Source organism: Lissotriton vulgaris, chromosome 5 (assembly GCF_964263255.1).
Source record: "Lissotriton vulgaris chromosome 5, aLisVul1.2, whole genome shotgun sequence".
NCBI lineage: Eukaryota > Metazoa > Chordata > Amphibia > Caudata > Salamandridae > Lissotriton > Lissotriton vulgaris.
Genome location: NC_141693.1, coordinates 1,857,358,646 through 1,857,384,298, shown reverse-complemented (window position 1 = coordinate 1,857,384,298; position 25,653 = coordinate 1,857,358,646). Strand labels below are relative to the sequence as shown.

General features: G+C 46.2%; 1 protein-coding gene across 1 annotated transcript in view; it reads left to right on the top strand.

Annotated features, from left to right (window-relative positions):
• FBXL20 (F-box and leucine rich repeat protein 20) overlaps positions 1-25,653 on the top strand; it is a 658,452-nt gene that overhangs the window by 233,213 nt on the left and 399,586 nt on the right. Inside the window, exon 4 of the mRNA XM_086924342.1 lies at positions 649-723. Within this exon, the coding sequence (XP_086780468.1) occupies positions 649-723 (75 nt within the window). The remainder of the gene's footprint in view (positions 1-648; positions 724-25,653) is intronic.

Below are 25,653 nucleotides of genomic sequence, written 5' to 3'. Positions count from 1 at the left end.
GTAGCCTGGTGTTTATATTATGTGCAGGGTTGCCCTGTTGCTTCTCGTGGAGTTTATCTTTCTTCAGTCAGTCGGGTAGTAAACTTCAGAAACCTTTGCAGACTCCAGCCCTTGGCAAGTAGGAGTTTGTGTTCTCTGTGGAGCTTCAAACCAGTAATCTACGATGCCCCTTGTAGACCAGAAGCTTATCTTCAGTATGATGCTCTGCTGAATATGGGGACTCCTTACAGAGAGAGAGGGCGAGCTTATGTATAGTGTGATGATACCTAAACCTCCAGTGCATCATTAGCACTTATAAAATAGGAGCTTGTGTTCATTATAGTCCCTCTGACCTGAAATGTACTACATGCCCTTACAGAGCCAGAGCTATAGTGCGGCCCTAACCTACAGTACATGATGGGCTCTTAAGAGAATTGCGGCTTGTGTTCTCTAAGGTGTTAGATGATGTCCGTCAGACCCAGATAACCATTTCTTCTCAGTCAGTGAATGTGAGTAACAAGCTATACAGGAAGAAACACATGGAAACCCTCTGGAAGCAAGAGGGACATTGGGAATAGCTTTTAGGGTTTAGATGGAAGCACAGCTACCAGTTTCACTGTTGTGGCCAAATGTTTCTAGCTAATCTCTCCCCCTTTCTTTTGTCTAAAGGCCTGGAACGTCCTTGCTCTCGATGGCAGCAACTGGCAGAGAATTGATTTGTTCGATTTCCAGCGGGACATTGAGGTACAAATCCTAAAGTGCTTCTTGATTGGGAAGTGAGGGCGTGTTCACTGTGCTGCCTGCCACTCTGTTGTGTCTCTTTTGTATTTCTGATAAATTATCACTCCCTATCCTGGCCCTGATCTCTGTGTGTAAGGAAAGTTTGCACTTCTGCTAGTGTGCACTGGTCTTTCCTGTGTGTGACAATGAAGCTTGCTTTGCTGATGCTGGTCGGCGTGTGAAGAACGCTTAAATGGGCGCTACTCTATTGTATCTGTTTTGTGTGTCAGAAAATTGTACTGCTACTGCACATACTTGCACTGTTGTTTCTGATTGCTGTACCTTGCGCATGCATCCCACAGTGAGGTAGACCCTGCTGCATCTGTTAAGTATAGCTGCAAGCCTGTCTGACCCCTTTCGGGAACAGCAGCACAGACTGGGGCTCAGCCGGGGAGGTTGAAGTTGTTTGCTGCAGGTGTTTCATGGTCCAACCTAATGTGACTTTGCAAACTCGGCCAGGGACAACCACTTCAGCACTTGACTATCTGATGGCGACTGCAAAATTGCAAGTTTCTCAGGGAACCAACAGATGAAAGAACTTTAAAGTCCAGCCCAGTACTTGTCTTTTTGAAAAAGAAAACGCTGTTAATTACTCAGCAGTACAAAATGCTACACAATTCAGTTGCAAATACAGGATGACAACCCTGATCAAGGCTCTCTTGTGGATACTACTTCCCATCCCTTCTCTCTGTGCTTTCTCCCACCCAGCCGACCCCATCTGCGATTGCCCCCAGCAAGCTTTGGAAGAAACGGGAATTAGGCTCAGGTGAAGATTTTCACCCCAGCAGTTAACTGTGCCATCTCTTCACTCTTGCCTTTAATCCGAGCGTGCCCATCTGCATGTTTGCAGCAGCTCAGTACGCCCAAAGGTGGAGGTTACTGTAAATGTCTGGGGCCTCAGCAGCGGTCGTGGCGGTGGTCCGGCGCACCTTGTGTCCTCACCGAGCTCGATGGTAGTAGTTGCGCTCTAGAAGTGTCAATAACATTAACATGACACTTGATCCTGCTGTATGGGTTCCCTCGTCAGTCGCACCCTGCATCTGGACGGACGCACATCTAGGCAATACCACCAAAAGGCAGTTGCAAAAAGACCTGGATCAACACATAGTAAAGTAGATGCAGCCTCCAGTAGCTGCTGCCCACAGCAGGCTGTTGCAGCCTTACCCGGGCCAATACACATGACACAGGTCGATATAGCCCACCTTAGGACATCATACAGCAGGCAGTTGTAGCTTTGATCTAGGCTGTTACGCGTGGCAAGGTAAGTGCAACCTGTCTCAAGCTGATGTGTGTAGTCTTTTGCAGTTCTCGCGAGGAACTAGAGAGAGACCTGGATACTCTTCTTCACTCCTGGCTGCACTCTCCGAGGCAGTCTGCTTTCTCTAGGTGTTGTTCAGACTAGAAACATGTTGAGCTTCTCTTGGACAGTCACTCCCCCTGCAAGGCACTGCAGATTCCTTCCTCTTGTCGGCAGTCAGGCTTTTCACAGTCCGTGTCATCCAACAATTCAGGTGATGTCCCCTTAACTCTGGGAAGCTGACTATCAGGCAGACACCAGCCCTGGCCACTCAGCAGCCCTTAGAGTACTCTGCGATGGGCACTCCTTTCCTTGGCCACAAAGAACTTGAAACTGGAATAAAGTGGTTTGTTTGGGCCCCACTTTTATACACATTTACTAGGTGGGGGATTTGGATCCACTGTCTCAAACTTCAGAACTGATTCCGCATGGTTCTCTTTCAGGGGTCCTTCTCAGACTGCTAGCCAGACAAAACCATTGTGTTAAGTGCTGCTTCTCACAGCTGGAAACACTGGGCTGTCTTCTAACTGGAGCGCCCACAACATGGACACAATGATGCTCGAGGGTTCTGCACCGGACTGTAATCAGTCTCTCTGAAGCAGTAATCTGGGACAGGCAGAAGGACAGGCCCAACACCAAAACTGTCTTACCATTCACAACAGAAACAGCAGTCTGATCCCAAACCTTAAAATCAACCATATGGCAATGCTCCAGAACAACTAATCAGCAGCCCCTTGTCCTTTGGAATTTCCAACCGTATCCCTGTCTACATCCTTCTCACTTGTGTCTGGATCTCCACCTCCAACCACTGGAATGCAGGCAATATATTTACACACTCTGGGGAGGCTCTTCTCATCCCGTGGTGCTAAACCAAGGGCATCCAAAATGGATCCTACTGGCTTCAGTATTGTGACTGATACACACCGTCACACTACCATGGTTTCTGTACGCATACTGTGTACTCCCAGGCGCACACACAAGAAATAAGCGAAAGGTTATGAGTTTAGCATAACAGCAGTACTTCACACTCTAGGGGTCAGTAGGCCACGCTCCCACTGGCACGGATTAAAGTCTTTGTAACTATAGAGTCACAAATCATGGTATGCTGCCACCATCGCTTTATGGGCTAAACCCTGGACAGAGAGAGTGGTACTCGGTCTACTAGAATAGCACGCCTTGTGCAGGCTTCCAGGTCACAGGAAAGGTTGTGGACCTCTCCTAGTCCTCGGCAGTGCTTTAAATGGGCTGGCACTGTCTGGTACTGAGTACCAGCACTTTTTAGGTTGAGCCTAGAGTCAGCGTGCATGCACTGCTCTGCGAGGCATGCTGTATGTGAGTATGGACTTAAAGCTCCGCCCACTCTGCGTCCATATTTGTCATTGTATTGTGCCATTGTCCTTCCTAAATGCTAGCTTCTGATTCGTTAATAGGCTTGTTAGTCCCTCCTTAGCACCACCTTGCCTTCATTTATAACCTGAAAAACCAAACGCTATAGTAGGGCTAGAGGGATGTTTAAAGACCAAGCCTAAGTAATATCCCCCGCTAGGACTAAACTTGTAAACAACAAACTTAGGGGTCTAAATCAGAATCCAATAGTGATTCTCTAATGCTGTACCTATGCCAACCAGTGTGCGTAGGAACCAAAAATTATAAGTGGAGATAACAAACCATATCGCCAAAATGTGAGACACCGGTAACCGTGAGTCACCCCTGGTTGAGGATTCCCATCAAAGTCTTGTATGGATCAATATTCTCATCTGGTAATCCTTATCGTGTATTGTGTCTCTTGATCATTGAGATCACTTGCATACCCTGATAGCCGGTTCGGGGTAGCGACCCACAATCACTCGGATATACCACATGATGTGGACATGATGGGACTGTGCAGTGCAAAAATGATATATGTGGTGATTAAAAAGGGGATAGGGAACTTAACAAAAACCTATTTTAATGAACGTTTAGCCCCTTCCTGTTTAAAAACAAGAACAGTTTAGCATAATCATCGCAGTACACACAAATAGCTGCGGAGAGACCAACATGTTTCAGCCTCAGAGGGAGGTTCCCCAGGCTTTTGTCTGGGTCTCTGTTCTTTACTAATGCTACTGCTTTTGAGTGATGAATAAAGTGTGAAAAACTATATGAAAAAACACACAAGTGAAGTATAACAGTAAAGGATATATTGTTCCTTCGTCTGTACGAACTCCTCTTCGGCACCTGGTGTCTTAGTACTATATATGGGGGACAAACGTACAAGTGAATCACATTCAGCTACCCTGGTCTGTACAGAGAAATACACCATTTCAAGAATATTTACAACTTCATTACTCACCCAGTGTGTCCTTGGAGTGGACCTCACCTCTTCCTGGACCTGGCTCAGGATATGTGAGACCCCGCTCTACAAGGACAGAAACCGACTTCGTGATTACAGTGAACAGAGGGATCAAGTGTTGATCTGCTCTGACAATACACCATCTACGAGGTCACAAGGTCTTCTGAACGTAGAGTCAACTGACATATACCAACAGTTCCTACTTCAAACCTCCTATCCGTTATATCGTTAGCTATAAGCTACAAATGTAGCCATGTTTGTTATGACTAGTCTAGAATTGGACGACAAGAAGCAAGCTGGAGAACAGCCTTGCTCTAGACAATGTGGATAGACTTAGGAGCTGCAATCCTACCTGTCCGTCGTTGTCTTGAACTGTGACTGAGTCAGGGGGAGGCAACGGGCTACCATCGTCACTCATATTTCAATGGTCTGTTCTTCAAATTCACAGCCAATCAGAACCTCCGGAGGAGGAGTTATGCCGAAAGGCTAGGATGAATAACGTTGTCATTCACATTATCACTCATCAAACACTGATGTCAGGGATTATGTTCATGGCTAAGGAAGTCAAGTTGTGTCTCCGTATGCACTCAATGTTCGCATGAGCATTACTCTAGCTCGTAGTCTCGTGGAGCTGTCGTGCTGGGATCTACAAAATGATGCGGTGCATGGAGCTTGTGTAGTTTATTGGATCGACCTCCGCTAGGAGTAACGATGTTATTCGCTCACATGTGCTGGGAACTACAAAATGATGCGGTGCATGGAGCTTATGTAGTTTATTGGATCGACCTCCGCTAGGAGTAACGATGTTATTCGCTCACGTGTTGGGAACTACCTAATGACAATGCCCGCTCAGTGTGTGTAGTTCAGATGACGCCAAACCTCTGTGGGGCGTTTTCGTGGGAAAATGTGGAGAACTACCGAATGACGTGATGTAACTTACGTCTGTAGTTCATGTAGAGTACAGTCACCACGTAAATGCTTTTGCACAAACAGTCCTACTCAAATGAAGGACACCCTACTAATATGTTTAAGATAGACTGAACCAAGGTATGTCATCATTCAGTCCTTGTCTATCTGTGCCCAGTTTAAATACCCACTTTTGTTCTTTACGGCACAGAAAATTGGACACATCGCTCACGTGTGGCGGAATGAACGGCTTTTCCAGGACATGCCACTTGAAATCTGTTTCTCCATGCTTGTGTGTTATGAAGTGTTTGGTGAGTTTTGAAATGTCTTTCTTGCACCGAAACGTGCTTTTGTGCTCTTGCATCCTCACGCGCACCTTTCTCGTGGTCATTCCCACATAGCGTTCATTGCATGTGCAGGTGAGGAGGTAGATCAGGTTGGTGCTATTGCAGTTCGAAAACTGTCGCAGTTCCCAGGGTCGATCAGTGCCAATGTCCACACTGGTGATTTTTGATGTCAATGGACAAACAGAACAAACACCACAAGGATGGTGACCCTGCACGGGGGGTAGGTCCCAAAGAGTGCCTAGCTCTCTCCTAGGTGTGCTTTTGGGACGGGTGTGTATCAGACGGTCTCTGAGGTTACTGGCACGTTTAAAGGCAAAAAGCGGGAACTCAATTTTGTCTTTGCCACTGTTTAGAATACGCCAGTGTTTTCTAATGGTTTTTTGAACACTGTTGGACTTGGTATTATAAGTACTCACTAGTGTCAGTCGATTCGAAGGTGGTTTCTCAGGTTTACGTTCAAGTAATGCAGCACGATGGTTGTTCGCTGCTCGTTTACATGAACGCTGAACAAGTTTTCTGGGGTAATGTCTGGAGATCAGCTGCTTAGACAGGTCGCCTGCATGGCGTTCAAAGGTTTCTGGAGTGGAGCAGTTCCGTCGAACTCGAAGAAACTGCCCAAAGGGCAAATTATCCCTCTGGGACTTGGGGTGCTAGCTTTCATACAAGAGAAGAGAATTTCTTGCCATGGGCTTCCGGTATAATTCACTCTGTAAGCCTGTTCCAGTACTATAGATCGAAAGGTCCAAAAAGGGTACCCTATCTTTGCTCAATTCGATGGTAAAGCGGAGGTAGTTGTTCTGTTGTTGAGCCATTGATGGAATTGTAGGACTGATTCCTTGGTCCCTCTCCAAACCAGGAGGATGTCATCTATGTACCTTTTCCACCAAATTATGGATGGAAAGAAGGGATTGTTGGGGTGTAATACCGTAGTTTGTTCAAACTTATGGACGTATAGATTCGCTAGGGACGGGGCAAAGATACTGCCCATACTGGTCCCAGAGATTTGATGGTATATCTGGTCCTCATACATGAAGAAATTCTCTTTCATGGCTATGGTAGCCAGAGCCATGATGAAGGGCACAGGGGTGATGGAGTCAAGTTCCGATTCTTCCAGGATGGATCTGATGGTGTCTAGAGTCGCATCCTGGGGAATGGAGGTATACAGTGACTCTACATCAAGGGAGACCAGGTAGTCAGTCTCATGATCAAAGGCTATATCGGGAATCACTCTCAGAACTGTTGGTATATGTCAGTTGACTCTACGTTCAGAAGACCTTGTGACCTCGTAGATGGTGTATTGTCAGAGCAGATCAACACTTGATCCCTCTGTTCTCTTCCAGGGGATCCTCATCAATAGTCATAAGCATTAGAATATTCCCGCCCATGCGCGGGACCCCGGAAACAATATATTATATGTGCCCCACATATACATATACATATATATATAAATATATATATATAAAAATAAGCAATTGCAGCCAAATAAAACAGTAGAGCTGGAATATGCTGTGAAGAATTTCCACCATACATGTGTATTAGCATTAGAAACATGATAAACAACACCAATGCTTGTTTAGAAACTGTTTTAATGCTTAGAAAACAGCAGAAATTCTTATAAGACACTGTAAGCATATACAGCTCCCAGGCTGCATTGCAAATACCCAGTCTAAAAAGACTGAAAAGCTAACCCTGTGGCTGCATGTACCAAAACTGACGCTGTGCCTTTAAGGCACCTCTGCCCCTAGCTTCCCATCATGCCTCAGGGGTTACAGTTAGGTCAGTTGTTCTTTCCGGCTCCTTCAGGAAGGACCCTGGATACACAGCTCCACAGTTTTTCTGCCTTTTTCAGTCAGAAAAGCTTCTAAAGAACATTTTTTTGATTTACTTTGACTTTTTACATCAGGGTCAAGTAAATAACTGCTTAGCAGTCGAATTTTTGTGAGGTTTTCCTGTCAGGATGCCTTCATTATTCGATGATTGCCCTTCTTGTGGCCACAAGAAGGCAAAAACGGACTCTCATGAGGTCTGTATTTTATGCTTGCCAGAAGATCACGATCCAAAGGACTGTTCTCATTGTCAAAACCTGTCTGACAGAACTTTAAAAGACAGGGAGAGGAACAGGCTCTATGGTTTGGCCCAAAGATCCATGAGGGGAAGATCTACAGAGAGGAAGAGTTCAAAGAGACCCAGAACTCCCTCCAAAGGCAAGTCAGAGCGTCCATCGACCTCAGCGCCGGGCTCGGCGCTGAAAAAACAACATCTGATGGAAAAATCGAAAGATAAAGCTCCGTCGACGTCGGGACCGGCGTCGACGAGGAAATCGTCGTCGAAAAGAAAATCACCGACGACGAAGAAAGCTCCGCCGTCGTCAACTAGGCGACGATCGGCGTCGAGAGAAGCCACGAGATCTCCGTCGACGAGAAGATCGACGTCAAGACGTAAGTCAACTCCGCCGCCGTCAACCAGGCGACGGTCGGCGTCGAGAGACAGAATACACTCGCCGTCGTCTCAACGTCGACAGGCTTCGAAGAGTGTGACACCTCCGCCGAAGTCTCCACGGAGGCGCTCGGCGTCGAGGAACAAGAGCCCCCTCGGACGATCGTCGTCGAGGAAGGGATCATCGTCGAAGGCGTGTCGGCGCTCGACGTCGAGGATGTCCGATCCTCCGCCGTCGCCACATGCCAGGTCGACATCGAGGGCTTCGTCGACGACAGGACGTCGAAGGCCATCTCCGTCGCCGACAGACCAACGTCGGTCGACGGCGAGACCTCCGTCGACGGCAGGGCAACGCCGTTCGACGTCGAGACCTCCGTCGACGGCAGGGCAACGCCGCTCGACGTCGAGACCTCCGTCGACGGCAGGGCACCGCCGTTCGACGTCGAGACCTCCGTCGAAGGCGGGACGACGCCGTTCGACGTCGAGGGAAAAGACACCGTCAGCGGCTCGACATCACAGGTCGACGTCGAGAGAACACGGGTCATCATCGAGGCGTTCGACGTCGAAGATTATCACTCCGTCGACGCCGCAGAGGCGTCCAACGTCAAGGGAAAGACTTCTAAGACGTCCGCCAACACCGGTGAGACGAAAATCCCCTTCAGTGCCTTCGACTATTTTGGTGACCCAATCGGCTTCTCACCATTCCTCCTCAAGGGCCTCTAGCTCATCGAGGTCCACTTCCAGGAGTAGAAGTCCGTTGCCCCAGCGAAAGATAACACTCTCGCCAAGATGGTATGCTCCTTTGCACACGTGGAAGGATTCTGGAGCGACGGAGAGGCTGCACAGATATGTAAGCCCACACCACAGGTCACCCCTTCAGAGACTGATAGAAGAGGCAGACAAACAGAGTCCTGTCAGGCACCAATCACGCTCTCGGGAGAGGAGAGCGGAAAGGTCGCATACCCCCAGGGTCTCCCGATCACCACGGAGAGAGCATCCCAGATCTCAAACGCCGAGAAGGGAGAAACGAACTGAGAGGTCGAGATCTCCACGAAGGGAGCGTCGGAGAGAATCACGTTCTCCTCGAAGGGAAGACCGACCGAGAAGATCGCCAGTGAGGAAGGAAAAATCTCACCACAGGAGAAGGAGAACACCATCAACCTCCTCCTCATCTTCTTCAAGATCTTCTAAAGGGGATTACTCCCCAACGCTGGCAGACAGCCCTCACTCCAGAGCTTCCCCGCTTGACGACGTCAACACATACCTGGACGTTCTTCAAAGGGGCGCTCAAAAACTTCAAATAGAAATGGCTGTTCCAGAAGTTTCCACTACTGTAATTTTTGAGACCCTTCGGCACAAATCATATTCACGGCCTTTGCTCCCATTGGTTCCAGGGATAATGGACCCAATCAAGGAGGTCTTCCTCACGCCAGCGGCAATCAGGGCGGTTCCGGCACGTATCCAGAAAAAGTATAGGCCGGCCGACTCGGATCCAATCTTTGTTAAAGGGAAGCCTGCGGCGGACTCTGTTATCGTAGCCTCAGATAGGAAGAATCACGCAGTCGCACCCTCTTCTTCAGTTCCTCCTGACAAGGACAGCAAGACCCAAGATTCTTGGGGACGCAGAGTGTGCAGCACAGCAGCTTCATCACTGAAAGTCTCTAGTGCCTCAGCACTTCTCGGCAGATATGATAGAGCACTGTGGGACTCCATGGAACGATTCAAAGAGAAATTGCCCAAGGAGGACCAGAAGGACTTTGACGAAACAGTGACAGAGGGCTGTTTGGTGGCAAACCAAATGATCAGTTCATCCGCAGATAATGCACTCCTAGCAGGACATGCTTACTCGCATGGGGTTTGCGCGAGAAGATCTTCTTGGTTGCGGTTGACGGGTCTCAAACCAGATGCCCAGCAACGCATCCTCAATCTGCCCTTCTCAGGATCTTCACTCTTTGGGGAGCATGCCGATCAGGAAATGACCCGCATGAAAACCGAATTGGACACGGTGAAGGCGGTTGGTCTGGAAAAGAAGAAAGAGCCGTTCAAGCGACGCTTCAAGACCAACAAGAACCGGGGAGGCCAACAGAGGGTTCAAACCCCTCAATGGTCTCAGAACAAGCCACAAGGGAAGACACAATACAGAGGAGGAAAATCGGGCAGAGGCAGAGGCGGACATCATCAGTCCTCTGCCACGCCCAGAGGAGGCAAGGCCTGAGCAGTGGCTTCCTCTGGCGCCGTTACCCACTCCAGTGGGAGGAAGTGCTTCGCAACACCTGGAAGAGTGGGTCAGCATCACAAAAGATCAGTGGGTGCTGAATATACTGCGCAATGGATATGCGCTACGTTTCCGGAAGAGACCACAACCGATTCCTCCAAAAAAGACTCGCTCGTACCATCTAAACCTCCTCAAAAGGGAGGTGAGCGTCCTCTTACAGAAAAACGCAATCGAAGAGGTACCCCCATCCCAAAGGGGGAGAGGAGTGTACTCAAGGTATTTTCTAGTCCCCAAAAGAGACCAAGAGGACAAGTTCAGACCGATTCTAGATCTTCGGACCCTCAACAAAGTGGTGGTCAAAGAGAAGTTTCGCATGCTGGCACTTCATCAGATATGTCCTCATCTACAAAGTGGAGATTGGATGTGTTCGGTGGATTTACAGGACGCGTACTTCCACATTCCTATCACACCAGGTCATCGGAAGTACTTGAGGTTTCTGGTAGGGAACAAGCATTACCAGTACAAAGTACTTCCGTTCGGTCTGAAATCCGCACCAAGGGTGTTCACCAAATGCATGGCAGTGGTAGCGGCATGTCTACACAAAAAAGGTCTTTTTGTGTACCCATATCTAGACGACTGGCTCCTGAAGAGCCAGTCCCCTCATCAAGCCACCAAAGACTGTCGTCTGTGTCTTCAACAACTACACAGGCTTGGGCTCCACGTGAACACAGAAAAGTCAGTCCTGCATCCCACGCAAACCATCCACTATCTGGGAGCAGTCCTAGACACAAATTTAGGAAGAGCGTTTCCTTCGCAGGAGAGACTATCTTCCATGGGGCAGAAATGCAGAAAGTTACTTCAGTTTCCTCGTCCAAAGGTGCGAGAAGTAGCGTCTCTACTGGGCTCCATGGCGTCCTGCATCTTCCTAATTCCAAACGCCAGGTTGAGGATGCGTCCTCTTCAAGAGTCTGTGGAAGACCAGTGGGACCAAGCGACTGGAGATTGGGAGGATCGAATCATCTTATCTCAAGCAGCACTGTCCTCAATACAGTGGTGGACTCGCCCTCGGAATGTCTTGCAGGGAGTCCCGTTTCAGCAGCCTCTTCCTTCGATGTCTGTGGTAACGGACGCATCTCTGGAAGGTTGGGGTGCTCACATGGGTCGTCTTCAGATTCAGGGTCGCTGGTCGACCAACCTTCAGACATACCATATCAACATGCTGGAACTTCGAGCAGTTCATCTGGCGCTCAAAGCGTTCCTTCCAGCAATCACAACGGACAAGATCTTGGTTCAGACGGACAACACTACAACAATGTTCTATCTGAACAAGCAGGGAGGAACACGGTCTCGCCCTCTGTCTCAGGAGGCCCAAGCCATATGGCACTGGCTTCTGGCTCGGGGACTGTCGGTGGTAGCAGTACACCTTCCAGGCGAGCTAAACACAAAGGCGGACGCACTCAGCAGGCACTTCGAAGATCAGCCAGACTGGGTGCTAAACGACGAAGTAGTCGAAGATCTCTTCCGTTGCTGGGGCCGTCCAGACATAGATTTATTCGCGGACGACGAAAACGCCAAATGCCACGCCTTCGCGTCCAGGTTCCACCGACCAGGGACGCAAGGGAACGCTCTCCTGCTGGAATGGACAGGAATGTTCGCCTATGCGTTTCCTCCTCTGGCTCTGATTCCGAAGGTGGTGGCCAAGCTCATCAGATCGAGCATGGACATGATCCTAGTTGCTCCGGATTGGCCGCGACAATGGTGGTATCCAGACCTATTACATCTGTCGCTGTGTCCACACAGACGTCTGCCATGCAGACCAGACCTGTTGAGCAAAATGAACGGGAGGATCCTGCATCCCAACCTCCCGTCACTGAACCTGACTGCATGGCTCCTGAGGTCTTGCAATACGGACACTTGAATCTGCCTCCAGAATGTATGAATATTTTAAAAGAGGCAAAGAGGCCTTCCACTAGGGCGTCTTATGCATTCAAGTGGAAGAGATTTTTCATTTGGTGTAGGGACCATGGCTTTGATCCCACCACAGGACAAGAAGAGGTAGTCCTCCCTTACCTCCTTTACTTAGCGACATCAGGGTTGAAATACGCTTCTATCAGGGTTCACCTATCTGCCATAGTAGCGTACAGGAAATCACCTACACAAACATCGTTTTTTCAGGTCCCAGTGGTTAAGGATTTCCTTCAGGGATTGAAGAAGGTCTATCCCCCTGTGAGAAATCCTTCTCCTCCCTGGGAGTTGAACCTGGTTCTCTCCAGGCTGATGTCTGCACCGTTTGAACCTATACACAAGGCCTCCTTGCAGCATCTCACTTGGAAGGCGGCCTTCTTGGTGGCAATAACCTCTGCTCGCAGGGTTAGCGAGATTCAAGCACTCTGCACCAAGGAACCCTACACGGTGTTTCACCACAACAGAGTGGTAATGAGGGCTCACCCTTCTTTCCTTCCAAAAGTGGTATCGGATTTTCATATAAACCAAACGATTACCCTTCCTTCGTTCTTTCCTAACCCATCGACCCCAGCTGAGAGGTCGTTGCACTCGTTAGATCTTAAACGGGTGCTAAAGTTTTACCTAGAAAGAACAAAGGGCACCAGAAAGACAGACCAACTCTTTGTCAATTATGGGTCAATGAGGACCGGGTTTGCAGCAGCCAAGAGGTCCATCTCCAGATGGATTGTCTCATGTATCAAACTAGCATACCAGCTGGCTGGCAAACCTTTGTTACAATCACCCAAAGCTCATTCCACTAGAGGGAAGGCAGCCACAACAGCATTTTTACATGACATTCCCATGTCAGAAATTTGCAAGGCTGCGACATGGAAATCAGTCCATACCTTTACAAGGCATTATTGCCTAGAGTCTGATTCCAGAGCGGATTCTCAAGTAGGGCAAGCCTCCTTGAGAAACCTATTTGGGTAGAATAAGGCCTATTTTTGGGCCTACGAATGTGACTGTTACCTGTTGATTCCTTTGCCCGCAGGGATGAGGTGAGGCTCGCTACTCTATTCTAATGCTTATGACTATTGATGAGGATCCCCTGGAAGAGAAGGATTAGTTACTTACCTGTAATCCTAGTTCTCTTCCAGGGGTATCCTCATCAAAGTCATAAGCAACCCTCCCGCCTCCCCGGGCAAAGGACTTTGTTTATTAAGTAGGAGATGTTTTAACCTGTTATTACCATGGTTTTGTTTTCAGTCTCCGAAAAGAACAACTGACCTAACTGTAACCCCTGAGGCATGATGGGAAGCTAGGGGCAGAGGTGCCTTAAAGGCACAGCGTCAGTTTTGGTACATGCAGCCACAGGGTTAGCTTTTCAGTCTTTTTAGACTGGGTATTTGCAATGCAGCCTGGGAGCTGTATATGCTTACAGTGTCTTATAAGAATTTCTGCTGTTTTCTAAGCATTAAAACAGTTTCTAAACAAGCATTGGTGTTGTTTATCATGTTTCTAATGCTAATACACATGTATGGTGGAAATTCTTCACAGCATATTCCAGCTCTACTGTTTTATTTGGCTGCAATTGCTTATTTTTATATATATATATTTATATATATATGTATATGTATATGTGGGGCACATATAATATATTGTTTCCGGGGTCCCGCGCATGGGCGGGAATATTCTAATGCTTATGACTTTGATGAGGATACCCCTGGAAGAGAACTAGGATTACAGGTAAGTAACTAATCCTTCACTGTAATCACGAAGTCGGTTTCTGTCCTTGTAGAGCGGGGTCTCACATATCCTGAGCCAGGTCCAGGAAGAGGTGAGGTCCACTCCCCGGACACACTGGGTGAGTAATGAAGTTGTAAATATTCTTGAAATTGTGTATTTCTCTGTACAGACCAGGGTAGCTGAATGTGATTCACTTGTACGTTTGTCCCCCATAGATAGTACTAAGACACCAGGTGCCGAAGAGGAGTTCGTACAGACGAAGGAACAATATATCCTTTACTGTTATACTTCACTTGTGTGTTTTTTCATATAGTTTTTCACACTTTATTCATCACTCAAAAGCAGTAGCATTAGTAAAGAACAGAGACCCTGACGAAAGCCTGGGGAACCTCCCTCTGAGGCTGAAACATGTCGGTCTCTCCGCAGCTATTTGTGTGTACTGCGATAATTATGCTAAACTGTTCTTGTTTTTAAACAGGAAGGGGCTAAACGTTCATTAAAATAGGTTTTTGTTAAGTTCCCTATCCCCTTTTTAATCACCACATATATAATTTTTGCACTGCACAGTCCCATCATGTCCACATCATGTGGTATATCCGAGTGATTGTGGGTCGCTACCCCGAACCGGCTATCAGGGTATGCAAGTGATCTCAATGATCAAGAGACACAATACACGATAAGGATTACCAGATGAGAATATTGATCCATACAAGACTTTGATGGGAATCCTCAACCAGGGGGTGACTCACGGTTACCGGTGTCTCACATTTTGGCGATATGGTTTGTTATCTCCACTTATAATTTTTGGTTCCTACGCACACTAGTTGGCATATGTACAGCATTAGAGAATCACTATTGGATTCTGATTTAGACCCCTAAGTTTGTTATTCATTTATAACCTCCCCTAAGGACTGGCTCTTTTACTTCTTTTGTTACACCATACGTCTTATTTAGGCTTTAAGTACTATTTTCTTTAATGAGTTTCACCTACTGCAGGCACGACACACTTTCCTGCAACATTCAGCGCACCATGCGTGCTTTCACTTTCCAAGCAGCCCGGGACAATGGGGCCGCTTCTTTGAATAGGTCTCGCATTTACAAGAGTTTGAGCTATTGGCATTGTAAATGACAATGCCTTTAATGTGTATGTTAATTATCAAAACAAATTAAAGACATTTTCATTAATAGTGCCAATAGCTTAAGCTCTCGCAGATGCAAGACCTTTTGCAATGCAAATGCTTGTTTATTTTAAGAGTGAGAGTACCGGCACTTCTCATAAGAAACATAATACTTTTAATTGGAGAGTGCTGCAGGACTTCTGAGAAACAAGCAGGTACTCTGTCACAGGGTACCTGCCCTTCTATTCTTCCATTTTAAGCACTAGCTCTCTGCACACGATAGATGTGAATGTGATGGCCGAGCCACATTAAAAGTCACCACAGAAGACACGTATACCACGCTGGGGACATTCCTTTCCCAGCACTGCCTGTGAAGTGCTTAGTATGTGAATGTGATCAAGAACATATCTGTCCCAGCACTCCCTGTGAAGTGCTTAGTATGTGAATGTGATCAGATGGCATTGCTGCTGCTGCATGCGTGGTGCCTCTTCCCTGAGAAACGCGTTCTGTTGCCACTACTCCAACTTCACGTTGTAATGGCTTTGTATAGTGTGTGTAAATGGCCCAGCTGCGGCCCTGCGTGTGTTTGTGCAGGGGATACACAGGTACTGTGCTGCCTTTCTGGAGCACGAGAGCAGTGGGTGTGCTGAGTCTCATCTGTTCGTGTAAGGCACTTCCCTGGCCTGCATGTGTGAAGAGGCCTGCGCGGTGCCTGCTGCTGTAGAAGACGCGATCACCACGTGGGTTTCACCCTCCCAGTATTGTTCAGTAGTACGATTCATCAAGGTTTGTATTCTATCCCCTGCCATGGGGCGAGGGCTCCCGAATCTTTAGCCTGCCTTCTCCACAAAGATGACCGTCATGGCCGGACTGGGAACCAAAACCGGCCATGGCAAAGCGCCCCGCTCCACCAAACAAGCATTTGCAATGCAATAGGTCTCGCATTAGGAAAGTTTGAGCTATTGGTATTGTAAATGACACATTTTTTATTTATGTGTTGGTTTTGAAAATAGCAAAATTGATAGCTTTGTCATTTACTATGCCAATAGTTATATCTTTTGCAAATGTGACACCTATAGCATTTGTAATGCAAAATGTTTTGTATTTACGTGACTTAGATGTATTGATATTACAAATAACAATGGCTTTTATTTATTTTTTTATAATTAATACTTAAATAAAAGCTATTGTAATTTTTAATGGCAATACCTTAAACTTTTGTAAATAACTTTTGTGAAGATTATGTTCAGTGTATTTTATTGTGACGAAAATCCAAGAACAGAAGTGAAATATTAACATATTTTTGTGACATTTGTAATAAAGCTTGAAACATTGAGAGAATATATTTGAACCAGTTGTTGTTGAATGGTTGTGCAGCTGAGCCCCCCTCACCAAAAAAAACAAATAAGGCAACAGTCCACCACAATTAATCAACAGTGGGAGAAGCTTAACAGCAGCAACCCAAACAATGGGAACAACTCAAGCCAAAATGAAGGACTGTGGAAAAAGCTAAACAGCTGGGGTGGCTATAGCGACAGATGGGGGATGGAGCAAAGCTTTTTTTGGGCGAAGGCACTCATGTTTGCCCAGAATCTATCATCTATGTTAACAAACTGCTAGCCCAGAAATATAAGCAAATAGTCCATTAATGCTTCTTAATGGGAGCAATGGCATTTTGCAAAAGACACCGTGGGGTTTACCCAGCCCAGAGGAAGGTGGTATTATGTGACTGTAATTCTGCAAAGAACGAGGGCGGTATCGAGTGTGGATAGTGCTGTAGTACATATAAAAAGAGGAGGGGGAAAGCCACCATCTTGAAAAGGGCCCCTACCTGCTAAGGACAGCAGTAGCCTGGACCACTAAGACATATCATGCCGCGTTCAGGCCACCAGGGGGTGTAAGTTGAGGTCCGAGTATCATGGGTGGGTTAAGGCGACCGACACACGCAGATAACAAAACACGGTCACTGGCCATCTTGAGGCATGGGTCTACCCAGTCGCGTGACACCTCTCCAGAGATGGGTACTAGAGCAAATTTGGACCAGTTGAGCCTAGGGCCTGAGGCCACACTGTAGATATCAAGGAGCTTGATGAATCTCGTGAGGGTGTGGTGGGGCTCCTTTATGAAAAGGAGCAGGTTGTCAGAGTACATCGAGACACACAGTTCTCTACAGTTTGAAAGACTGTATGTGAAACTTCCCTAACCGCAGTGGAAGATTGAAGAGGAGGAATGGGAAGTATGTGCTAGTTGCTGGCAGTAAGCTTTCCAGCAGATGTGTGGAGGTTGCCTCTGCCTTGTTATTCCCTTTGATGTTACTGGAGAGGCTGGTGCTACCAAAACGGGAACTGCATGCTATGATGGTAACTTTATACTCCCTCTATCGCTCTTTATTAGTACCTACACATTAGTCACCTTTTGTAGCCCAACTGCTTTTAGTTTAACCGCATTGCCTCACATTTTACAACGCTAGTCAATTCACTCGTGCTCTAAAAAGCACTGGTACAGAGAAGCATGGATTTAAATTTTTGAGTTGCACATCGGATGTAGAAAAGTAAAAGATAGCCTTCCAAAGAAAAGGCAATGTATTTAGCTCTGAGCTGGCAAGTCTGACTATTAAAAGCAGAGTACGCAAGCGTTAATATGCTCTATTTGTTCAAGGTAATACAACTGATGAGAAAATAAAACATAAAAGTCAGCTACTGCACGATTATTGGCTGGAAACCATGCATCTCTCCTCAAGTATCTCTTAAAACTCTTGCTCCCGCACATACCCATAATTTTTTTTTTTTCATTGAGGATTTGCACAATACGGTACATTACAAATTAAAACAAATGTAAAGTGTGCAAATTAGGGAACCTGGAAAATCCCACTGTAAGGAATACAACTTCAAAAAGCTGTCCAGTGTACCTGTGCTAATTGTCAGGAATCCCAACACAATGATAGCATGCTAAAATATACAGTTCAATAACAGACAGAAATCCTACAGTGTAATAGGTCTTGGAGTGATCAGAAAGATAAAACAATATCCATCAACTGTGGTGGCAGCAAGCACTAAGGGGTGTAAAAAATCCCTTGGGAGGCAGGCGCCGCCGCGCTGCCCGCGGCGTCCCGGAAGCTCTTGGCCGGCCGGCCAATCCGCTCGCGGCCGACCGGAAGTCCCGCCTCCCGAGGTCCGCGAGCTGCCGGCGCATGGAGCGCCCTGCCGTCCGAGGTAGCCCGGGTCCCCAGGAGGGGGCCGGGGAGAAGGAGGAGTGTGGCGCCTGTTGCGGGGCTCCTCTGATCTGAGGGAGCCCCGATTTACATGAGGAGACGCACCGCGAGGAGCCCCGCCGGAAGAGCGCAGTTGGTGAGTGGGGCCCAGGGCTGAAGCGAAGTCCGTGCGTGCCTGTGTGTATGCCTGTGGGGGAGGGGAGGGAAGGGGGGGGGGGAGTGCGTGCGCGCACGTGTGTGCGTGTGGGAATGTGTGTGCGCATGCGTGACTGTGTGTGATTGAGAGAGAATGCGAGGTAGGGGATAGTGTGCCTGTATGTGTGCCTGTATGTGTGCCGTATGCCTACGTGTGCATGCGCGCGCCTGTGTGTGTGTGTGTTCGTGCGTGCATGCAGAGGGGTGGGGGCTGCCTGTGTCTGTGTGTGAGCAAGGGCTTTGCACCGCGCATGCGCAGCTATCAGACGCTCGCTCCCGAGGTGAAATCTGACCTCGTCAAAGCGCGCGTCTGGTAGCTGTCCACATTCTTAAATACGGGCCACAATAGGTCTGAAGCAGACACCTTCAATGCTCACGCATTGAGGGTAGGTCTGCTCGACCTAAAAACGGCCCCCACCCTTGCGGCGCACCGGAGGATTGCCCGGTGCCCGCTGTCGAGTACTTCCTAGCACTCGCGCATGCTTACGCGGCACCACCGCACTAATAATTGGGAGGACACCGTGAATGCTTTCCACGTGGCTCCGATTAACTCGCGTCGGCCACCCCTCCTTTATTTATTACATCGGCGCATGACGTCACGCGTCAGCGCTGACGTGCCCCGGTCGGCGCGGGTAGGCTGGAACGCTACCCTGTGCCCCAGGACACTTCACACGCAATGGCCAGTCCGGGCCTGATGGCCGTGCTCTGCCAGAACACAATGCTATTTGTATATTATTTTTTCAGTGCTCTGCTTTTTTTTGTGTAAAAGTTTATTGTGTTTTTATCTAGGAACCTGTACGGCTATAATCAATAATATCCCTATAATGGCATAAGAATCAGATCCATATTTAAGTAAATAGCCTTTGCAGTCCAAGGCACGGCAAAAAGCTACTTCCTTGGATTCCTAGAAAGCACAACGAGTTCTTTCGGCACACCAAACCTCCAGCAACCTGGGAAATCCCCATTTGCTTTGTTTTGATTTGTAAAAGAACTCCTGCGAGCACTGTATGAACGGCCAGTTCTTAGTGATCTCTTTATTAAAGTCTTCTGTCCAAACCTTATGTCAAACTCTGCACCTTTCAGATATAAATATACCAACGTTGCCTTAAGCAAACACACGGTGGTGGTTTTGGAGCAGAGCAGCTATCTACTTGCCCGAGAGCCCAGCTGATGCGAGAGCCCACGGACGCTGCCCCTCCTCTTTGACGCGCTGAGAAAGATGCTGTCTTTTCTCCTGCCGAGAAAATCCAGCTCCGGCGTTTCCAGCCTACCCTTGCGGGTTGCTGGGATATCGAGTCCTGAAGAAAGAGATACCAGACCTTCTACTTTCTATTCCCAAGGTACGGTGCTGACTAAACCCTTAAGAGAATTCTTGAATCAGATTCTTGGCAAAACCAACTTAACTTAAACTGCTACTTACTTACTCCTTCCCACGTATTAGGCTTAGGTCAGGTACACCGGGGTAGGCGTAGTTTAGAAGCACCAGTTGAGCACGTTAGTCAATGTATATATGTATGTATATATTTTATCCACTTTAAAGTATCTTATAGCTAAGAAACCATATCAATGCTTTTACAGTATTTCATAATACTCCTTTTACTGTACGTACTTTACTTTACATTAAGTTTTGCAATTGTGGCAATTCATTTCTCTTGCATGAGAAGGAAGACTGCTCAATAAATAATACCTTTTTTTGAAAACGCACATCTCTCTCTTCTCTGCACTCTGGTGAAACTAAGAACGCACAATTGACTGAGTGAAATAGCTGTCTATTGTTTTCACACGACTCTAGAGATTTACTCTTATTCTGAGGGAGCAAAGTTGTCATGTTATATGGTTGTCGGAAGCTAATCCCTTCTTGTCTATCAAGGGAGGTTAAACTCCTCTTCGTTTATTCGAGAAAGTTTCTAGTGACCTCTGAGCTAGCTGGCAAACCTTAAGTCTAATATAGTCAGTAGAGACCTAGTCGACCTCAGTCCTCCGTCTACACTGCTGAATATATTATTCCAATGCGCAGAGCCTATTGGGAATATAGGAACTACACTACATGGCACCCAACGTTTGGTAAGGCGATAAAACTAACGCAAGACGTTAGAGTAACTCAGTCGTGCTTTTTCACACAGACCCTTTTTCCCGTAAATACTCCAATAGGCGTCTGGAGTGGGTGAAAGGCTAAAATCCGCCGGAACTTAGTAAGAAGAGATTCCTATGTAGAGTTTTGGTTTAGTCAACGTTGAAGGATACAGTGTTCCAAAATATTGTGCACCTAATCTTTGCTTCCTTGAAACTTGATCTGAAACAAAAACCTTTCTGCCAGTAAAAATGGTGGAAAGTGAAGACGATAGGGAGGCAGCTAGAATAGCAGCTTAACTCCTAGAGGAGGACACAAGTCTCCTACAGAATGACCCGAATGCTATACTCATTCCGGTCAACATAAGAAAAACTATAACTCTTAAACTTATAGAAAACGGACTGTCATCATGAGGTGGTACAGTCATATTCGTGATAGAGGCACACTAATATCGGCAGACAGAGGTATTCTATTTATGGATAAACTTTCCAGCAGCGAACGCTGTAACACACGAATTCCACTTTTACAAAATAGAGGAACCTCCGGATGAATACACTCCTTTCGAGGAGATTGAGATCCCACTAAATTACCAAGAGCACCTGCTCTGGTTTAAAGGCGCCCTAAAACATAATGATCACATCACCAGGCTCGGTCCACTAGGTAGACTAGGAGCAACGTGGCCGGTTCTAGCCAGCTACACTCCAGACATTGATAAAATGTCAAGCGAAGAACTCTTAGTTAAAATTAAAGAATTAACAAAGGCATATAGAGAGTTAGTTCAATTGGCAATGGAGGATATAATTTACCTCCAAAAATTGAAAGAAACCGATATAGCAGACCAACCAATTGAACGTGCCAGAATCATAGAAAAATCCTATGAAGAACTAGGTAGAGATAGTTTGGGTGGGAAACCGGTAAAACCCCAACTACCTGAAAATCCTGAAAAGATATTTATTAAAAATAATCTAAACACTCCAAAAAAGAGCTGGGATGGAAATAAACAATCCACCCCCAAAGAAAAGATTCCAGTCCAGAGGAAGGTCTCCTTGGCGGAGAGAAAGATCTCCGAACCGAGAACACAAGTCTCCCCAAAGGGAGCCCTCTGAAAAAAGATACAACCTTAGAAATGGGGATAATTTGAAAAAGCCTGATAGATATCAAGATATTGATACACGTCCCTCTCGATCTTTTCAGACTTCCTCGCAGAAGTGGGAAAGAAGAGGATGGTCAGAACACAGGGAAGAGCACGTCAAGTCCAAAGACAAGGAACCTGCTCAAAGTAGAAAATTACAGTTTCCAAGAAAGAAGGTAGCCAGTATTAAAATAATCAAACATGCCGAGGATACTGAGGACACAGCTGAAAAACGGAGAGTGGGCACAGACAATGCTAGACAGCGCAGCAGAAGTGACAATAGCTCGCAAGATCCTGATGAATCATCTGGAGACAGTGGACACGAATGAATACATTCAGGTGGAAACTGCAGATACCAGAGTTAGCGAACCTCATAAAATATACGAAATAACATTGTGTATAGAGGGAGATAAGACTAGGAAGGTAAGGGGTCTCTTTTGGGATAACCTCTCAAAAGGCTATGATATCCTATTAGCTGAGAAAGACTGGCCACCAGAGTTTGTCAGGGAGTGCCCTCATGGCGAAGAAATGATTATGCCTGCCTTCTCAAATCATATTCCAATTCATAGAAAATATATATATGCAAGAAAATGGGCAGTAGCTCAAGCACCGGCATTATATAAAAATCATGTAGGATGGTATGAGGACTCTCCTCCTCACAAAATCCAGTTAAAATGTCAACCAACTGCACAAAGCCAGTACCCAATTAAGCAAGAAGCTAAAAAAACAAGTCAGGGAGATCTTAGATCAACTTGAATACCAAGGGGTTATCGAAACGTGCACCTCTCAAATGAACAATCCTTTCTTTCCTGTCTCCGAACCAGACGACTCATATCGTCTAGTCTTGGACTACAGACACCTTAATTCATGTTGCAAAACGTTTGCCGTACAAAACTCACACAGTGCAGCACTAATGAATAATATAGTTCGCAAAAAATACAAAACAACATTAGACATCTCTAATGGATTCTTTTGTCAAAACATTGCACCCGAAAGCAGGTATTTAACCGCTTTCTCAATAATGGGGTCACAGAAACATTTCTGTCGACTCCCACAGGGATTCAAGAATAGCCCAGGATTATTCTCAGCAAGGGTAACAGAGTTACTACAAATGTATGATGACAAGGCATTATCTTATGTCGATGACATCTATCTCACAGATGATGACCTGGATACTCACTTGAAAAGAGTAAACACCATAATACTTGGGTTTGCAGCTGAGGGTTACAAATTCAACTTTAAAAAGTCACGAATTGCCCATTTAACAGTCCTATTTTTAGGATATGAAATATCAAGTGAAGGCAAAAGCCTAGCAGACAACTTCTTAGAGAAGTGCGCTGTACTCCAAGCACCAAAAACGCTGAAGAACTTACAATCAATACTAGGTTTCCTGAATTTCGGAAGAACTTACATTCTAAATTATGCAGAGAGGGTTAAACCTCTCTATGAATTAATAAAACCTGATTTTAAACCAATCTATTGGACTCAAAAACACACAGAAATTTTGAGATCATTGCAGACATGTTAGCTAAAACGAAATTACAAACTCGCGACAACACATGCAACCTTGTAATCCGAGTCATCCCAGGAAGATGCGGATTCACGTACCTGACCTCTAATGAGGGAGAAACAGCACCAATAGCTTACAAATCACATTTGTACACAGAAGCTGAAAAAACATTCAGTCTTACTGAGAATATTATAAATGTGGTTCAAACTTCTATAGCAAAAGAAAGAGCCCAAGCCAAAAGAATAGCTGTTTTTTTCGCAGAATCAGCCCTTGAGGCGTTATTAAGCCCAGTTAATCTAAAAACGGTGGCATTAGATCCAAAATGGATACAGTGGGAAAATTCTCTGGCTGCAGAAGATGTGAATTACTATTTTGACCCGAACATGAAAAAACTGAAAGATTTGAAATATGAAGAAGAATATCCTCTGCCAATCGTAATTCTGCCTCTTCAACAGTACTCTTGTATAATCTATACGGACAGATTTACACAACATTACGATGTGGATAATAAATCCTACAATGCTGCCTGCGCGATTGTTAAAGGTCGCTGGCGCTGTGGTAAATTCAGACCAAAAATAACAAAAACTGAATCACTGAGAAACTGTACGGCTCAGAGAGCTGAAATCAGATCTTTATAGATGGCGCTTGAAAATGCTGATCGTGTATTCCCGACACTAATAGTGTGCGATTCGCATTTCTGCGTCAAATCTTACAATAATGACTTGCAGAACTGGGTTCAAAACGATTACAAAGATGACACAGGTGCCACTATAAAGCATAAGATGCTTTGGGAACAGGTAGTTTTTTTACAAAAGGAACTACAAAAGACTCACGTGATACACACACTGAGTCATCAACGTGATGTTCACATTGCAGGGAATTCATTGGCTAATAAAGCCGCAGCGGAAGCAACTCAACCGGCTTCCGTAGCCATAAAAAAGCGTTCAGAAAAAAACACAGAGACGGGAAAACCATGCTGGCGATAAAAACGTCTTCAAAAGGCGACTGTGCAGCACTTCCCGTGAACTATCCATACATAATTGACGCAAACTCCGTTCCTTTTGCTCGAATCCCTGGAGTGGGGGATAGAGTAATTCCAAACACGAACAGGAGAGTCTTATCAATAGCAGACGCACACATGGGTGAAGGTCCGAGGCACAAACAGATCAAGGAATCTCTGAAAGAATTACAATCAGAATACTGGTATGGGGAGGAGCCTGCAACATTACAAATTTGCAAAGAGCTGTCCAAACTGCAACAGAGATCGCAGTAGCGAACCGACCTGAGTATTGCCATGGCCAGTTCTGTAGTTAGCATAAGGCTATCTCTACGTAAATTCCAGCGTCGCATTAATTTCCTTTTAAGACCATATTCACTTAAAAATACAGACACCAGCGCTCGGCTGACGCCAGAACTGTTATAAAAGATTTGCGAGTCTTTATCGGCACATACTCAATTGGCATGCTACATTCTGACCAGGGTCCTGCTTTTAGCTCTCAAGCTTATAAGGAGGCCATGACCAGCATGGGCATTGCATTGCGGTACTCTTGTCCCTTCCATCCTGAGGGAAATGGGATTGTGGAAAGAAAAAAACGAGACCTAAAGCAATCTATAACGGCAAAGGTATTAGGTTCGGGTGATGGGTGGGTCCAACATTTAACAAGTGTCCAACGTAGTCTTAACAATCTGCCAAGAAATTCTCTAAAAGGTTTCAGCCCATACGAACTATTGTTCGGAACTAGAATGTATATTCAGGATTTAGATAGTCAGACTTCAGTGGTAGAAGATAAGAAAAAATGCTTTGACATCAAAGATCGTTTGGCTGTTTTACAGGACTTAAATGAAACAAGAAAAGCCCTGAGCAACATAAAGTTAAAACAGCAGCCAACAGCCACTGAAGATAAACCACCTGTCCCAGCAAGGCCTCTCTGGATTCCAAAGATTGGGGATCTGGTCAGAGAGAAGATCGCGGTGAAGAAGGAATTTGGGCCTACTTACAGAAAAGCAGTACCTGTCTTAGCGGTGAGCGGAACAAGATCAGTTGAACAACCGCCCCGTGCTGGTAAAAAGGAGAACCGAGTTGTATCCATTGACCTGGTAAAACCACAATCATGTGGCCAATAATAAATAGTAGGCCCAGTGGACTCCCAAGAATTAGCAGAATTCCAATACTTGCTACAATCCAAGAGGTTCAAACTGAGAGATTAATCACATTTGATAAACCTGCAGTGAATAAAAAAGGACTATGCAACAATGCCATGGAACTTGTGCCTCTTGAAACCCAAATCGAAACAGTTCGTCAAGAAGCACCAGTCTACAACGATGTAGCCTCAGACTATGCTAATGAAAGAAAAATTGAAAAAACAAAAGAAAATTCGGAAGCAATTCCAACAATTGACAGAACTGCATCTGGCTACTTCATCAATTGCGATAACTT